The following is a 4,567-nucleotide window of genomic DNA, read 5'->3' as shown; positions in this document are numbered from 1 at the left end:
CAGAGCTTCTTCCGATCTTTGAAGATGCTCTGATATATATATATATATATATATATATACTGTTGTCGTCTGTGTCCTTTGTTTAAAATAGGTCTCTCTTGTAAATCCTCGAGGCTCAATGAAACTAACCTGTACAAATAAAGGTTGAATTTAATTATTGAATTGAAGAAAAAAAAATAGTATATGCACCTTTGTGCAAAATTAAGCAAAATAAAATCTGTATATAAATGCTGATACGAGTAAATTTTAATAATGTGTTGTCATTAATGTTGTAGTTAATAAAAGGACATAAAAGTTAAAGCATACGGTTTTGTTTTAAAATTAGAGCTTTTATTTTGTTAGAAATGCCTCAGCGGAAGTGATGAAAAACATGCGGAAGTTGACATTTAGCGCCAAAGCTTGAGCTGGAAAAGAAACAAGTCATGGATGTTCGCAAAATAAAGACAAAGGTTACTTCTGGTTTTAAAATGAGGGGGCTCATACTTCGTCCGTATGTGATTTTTATCTTTTATTTAACACAGTTTATTGTAAATATTATTTATTGTTTTAGTGTTGATGAACAATCGGTCGTCATTACGAAGCTCTCTAGCAACAACACGCTAAGCTTTTCTGTTCCATCAGTCTTCTGTCAATTTGTTTCACTATATTTTTGCACAAAACAAACAATAACAGCACGGAATGATGAGGCTTTTTGAGCTTTCACAGTCTTTTGATGCCACGTCGTGTTTTCTCTAATCTACTTTTCAGATTTACTTTTGTTTATGTAAAACTGATTCACCTTATAGTATATACCGTATATACTGTACTGTACTAGGAATAATGGACTGATTGACTGTACTTCCATGACACTTTTCTATCTAACCAAGATGCTCAAAGCTCTTTACAACAATCTGTGTCCTCATTTACCTCCACACACACATTCATACAGCTCTCTACTAGATCTCTACAAGACTAATCTGAATCTATATATCTGAATATCTATATATGAATCTATAATCTAATATATATATATATATATATATATATATATATATATATATATATATATAGTCTCAGGCAGCAGCAGAAACCCAATATTTGTGTGTGTGTATAATTTATTTATTAAGCGCCTTGCTCACTGGTCCAGAGTGGGACAAATGAGGGAGGAGAAGGCAGGTGTGGGTGTTTTACCTTTCTCACACACATTTGATACTGTAGGTTGGGGGATTTGAACTAGCAGCCTTCTGATCACAGGCTCGCCTTCTATATTTTTCCCATGTAAGCCGTTGTTTTGTGTGTGTGCCATAGTGAAGCCAGTAAGTACCTTGTGGAAGTGCTGGAGTCAGTCGATGGCTCTGAACTCGACGATATTATTGAAAAGGTCCTGGATGCAGTGGAAAAGCAGCCATGTAAGTTCATGTTCTGCAGTTTAATTCGACTGTTCGTGTGTTCACCAGAGAGTTTTCAGGTTATAGACATGGTGTGTTTTCACTGCAGTGTCTTCCTCTATGATCGAGCTGCCTGTGGTGGAGAGTGCTGTGCAGGACTGCACTCAGTCCTGTGAAGACACCATGTAAGTGCAGCTGCACAGAAGTAGTTTCTGTCGATGAACACATGTAATATTTGGGTGAATTAAACACTTTTCCTGTACAATGTGATGCTTTTATTTAAACTGATGATTTCTCTTCCAGAGATAACATCTTTAACATCATTGGAGCGTTTGACGTGCCCAGGTACATTTACAACGTGGAGAGGAAGAAATTTGCCCCGTGAGTAAACTGACCATCGTGGCCTCAAAGGCTACGGTTCATTTCAAATAGACCGTTCCCTCGGTGCACTTGTTGCTGCTGTTCTTCTGAAGCAAACCTGTAATCGTGTGTTTGTGCAGGATCAGTATGACCAGCCATGCCGCCCCTAGTCTGTGTGCTTTAGCCAAAGACAAAGCTGAACTCTTCAGGGAACGCTACACAGTCTTACAACAGGTTTGTATCGTCTGGTCATCAGCCTCGTCTGTTCACTGATATTTCTCTTATGTGTCGTTTGCTTGTTGAGTTTACGTGAGCGTATTTCTTTGTAGCGTACGCATCGCCATGAGCTCTTCACTCCACCAGCCATAGGAGCTGCAGTTGAGGAAGGCCAAAACAAATTTCAGGTATAAAATCTGAAACCAGCTGTGATGACAGATTATTGTTGTCTACCTTAACAATTCAGCTCTCACTGGAGCGGTTCGCAGCCGAGTGTGAAGCGGCTGGGATCAGAACCAGCACCTCCAAATCTGAGGCCATGGTCTTCAAACAGAAAAGGGTGGATTGTTCTCTACAGGTCGAGGGTGAGGTTCTACCTCAAGTGGAGGAGTTCAAGTATCTCAGGGTTTTGTTCACGAGTGAGGGAAGAATGGAGCGTGAGACTGACAGATGGATTGGTGCAGCATTTGCAGTATTGTGGACTCTTTGCCGGTCCATGGTGGTGAAGAAGGAGCTGAGCTGTAAGGCAAAGCTCTCTGTTTACTGGTCAGTCTACGTTCCTGCCCTCACCTCTGGTCATGAACTCTGGGTAGTGACTGAAAGAATGAGATCATGGATACAGACGGTTGACGTGAGTTTCCTCCGCAGGGTAGCTGGACTCTCCCTTAGGGTGAGAAGTTCAGTTATCAGAAGAGACTCTGAGTAGAAACACTGCTCCTCCACATCGAGAGGAACCAGTTGAGGTGGTTCAGGCATCTGGTAAGGATGCTCCCTGTACACCTCTCTAGGGAGGTGCTTTGGGCATATTCAACTGGGAGTAGACCCTGGGGAGGACCCAGGACACGCTGGACAGACTACGTCTCTCACGTTTCTACATTTTTTTGTTGTTTTGCTTTGTTTTGTTTTTTGAATGTCCAGAGGACCAGATTTAACTTTTTTAGATTTTTCTACCTGGATTATTGAGCATGAGTCAGAGTTTCTTTATTGTCATTCGCACCTCATGTGGTACATGTGGTGGAGCGAAATTATGTACACAGGGTCCCAGTTACATCCAACAATAAAATGTCTAAGAAAAACAGTAATAACATCTAAGATATGAACTAAGAAAAACATCAACTAAATATACACTAAGCACTCATAACATAAAACATTGAACATCAGCACAAACATGAACATGAGTCTGTGAGCAGATGTGCACGCATGAACACATCAACATTGAAACAGATCAGCAGCAACATGAAACAGATCAGCAGCAACATGATATGGTTTTTCACAGTGATTATTCTGGTTAGATATTCATGAGTCTAACAGCCTCAGGATAGAAGCTGTTCCTCAGTCTAGTGGTTCTACACTTAATGCTCCTTAACCTCCTTCCTGAGGGGAGGGGGGCAAAAAGTGTGTGTGCTGGGTGGGGTCCTTCATGATGCAGGTGGCCCTCTTCCTGCATCTGGAGGTGTAGATGTCTGTGATGGTGGGGAGGCTGACTCCAACAGATTTCTGTGCAGCCTTCACCACTCTCTGCAAAGCTTTTCTTTCTGCAGCTGTGCAGCCTCCATGCCACACATTGATGCTCGAGCACAGGATGCTCTCCACTGCACACCTGTAGAAGGAGGTGAGGACTGAGCTTCCCAGACCAGCTCGCCTCAGCCGTCTGAGGAAGTAGAGTATCTGATGAGCTTTCTTGATCAGGCTGGTGGTGTTGTTGCTCCAGCTGAGGTTGTTGTTCATGTGTACACCCAAGTACTTGTAGCTGGAGACCACTTCCACCGCAGATCCTCTTATGTTCAGGGGGGTGTAGGTGTTTTTGTTCCTTCTGAAGTCCACAATCATCTCCTTTGTCTTCTTCACATTGATGTGAAGGTTATTCTCTCTGCACCAGCTCTCCAGGTGTTCCACCTCTTGCCTGTAGCTGGACTCATCATTGTTTGTGATGCATCCCACCACTGCTGTATCATCTGCAAACTTTACAATGTGACAGCCTGGATGGGTAGCTGCACAATCATATGTGAGCAGAGTAAACAGAAGGGGGCTCAACACACATCCCTGAGGAGAGCCAGTGCTGAGGGTTATGGTGGAGGAGGAGAGGTTGTGGATCCTCACTAACTGTGGTCTGTTTGTTAAAAAGTCTAGTACCCAGTTGCAGATGGAGGGGCTTAGTCCTAGTGTGGATAGTTTGTCCATCAGGGTTTGGGGGATCATGGTGTTGAAGGCAGATGTGAAGTCCACAAAGAGCATACGGACGTAAGAGTTTTTCTGCTCCAGGTGGTTGAGCGCAGTGTGGACCACAGAGGAGATTGCATCCTCTGTTGATCGGTTCTTACGGTATGCGTACTGATGAGGGTCCTCGTTGATGTTGATGGTTGTTTTGATGTGAGTCATGACCAGTTTTTCGAAGCATTTAGCGACTATCGGGGTGAGGGCCACTGGCCGATAGTCATTCAGACCAGTCACTGTAGAGCTTTTTGGGAATGGGAACTCCTTAGAGTCCTCCTAGAAGAACTGGAAGAGGTGGTTGTGGAGAGACATGTCTGGATCTTCCTGCTCAAGATGCTTCACCCGAACAAGTGGATGGATGGGTGGATGGATGGATGGGTGGATGGGTGGGTGGATGGATGGATGGATGG

At 43.2% G+C, this 4,567-nt stretch overlaps 1 protein-coding gene across 1 annotated transcript in view; it reads left to right on the top strand.

The window, feature by feature from the left end:
• The first annotated feature begins 376 nt into the window (after positions 1-376).
• The window catches only part of pole2 (polymerase (DNA directed), epsilon 2), a 10,297-nt gene continuing 6,106 nt past the window's right edge, over positions 377-4,567 (top strand). Inside the window, exons 1-6 of the mRNA XM_037695044.1 lie at positions 377-490; positions 1,288-1,388; positions 1,477-1,552; positions 1,671-1,748; positions 1,868-1,961; positions 2,057-2,131. Of these exons, the coding sequence (XP_037550972.1) occupies positions 423-490; positions 1,288-1,388; positions 1,477-1,552; positions 1,671-1,748; positions 1,868-1,961; positions 2,057-2,131 (492 nt within the window). The 5' untranslated portion in view covers positions 377-422. The remainder of the gene's footprint in view (positions 491-1,287; positions 1,389-1,476; positions 1,553-1,670; positions 1,749-1,867; positions 1,962-2,056; positions 2,132-4,567) is intronic.

The sequence above is a fragment of the Nematolebias whitei genome, chromosome 21 (genome assembly GCF_014905685.2).
Source record: "Nematolebias whitei isolate Nwh7 chromosome 21, NemWhi1, whole genome shotgun sequence".
Lineage (NCBI taxonomy): Eukaryota > Metazoa > Chordata > Actinopteri > Cyprinodontiformes > Rivulidae > Nematolebias > Nematolebias whitei.
This window is presented reverse-complemented; position numbering and strand designations above follow the sequence as displayed.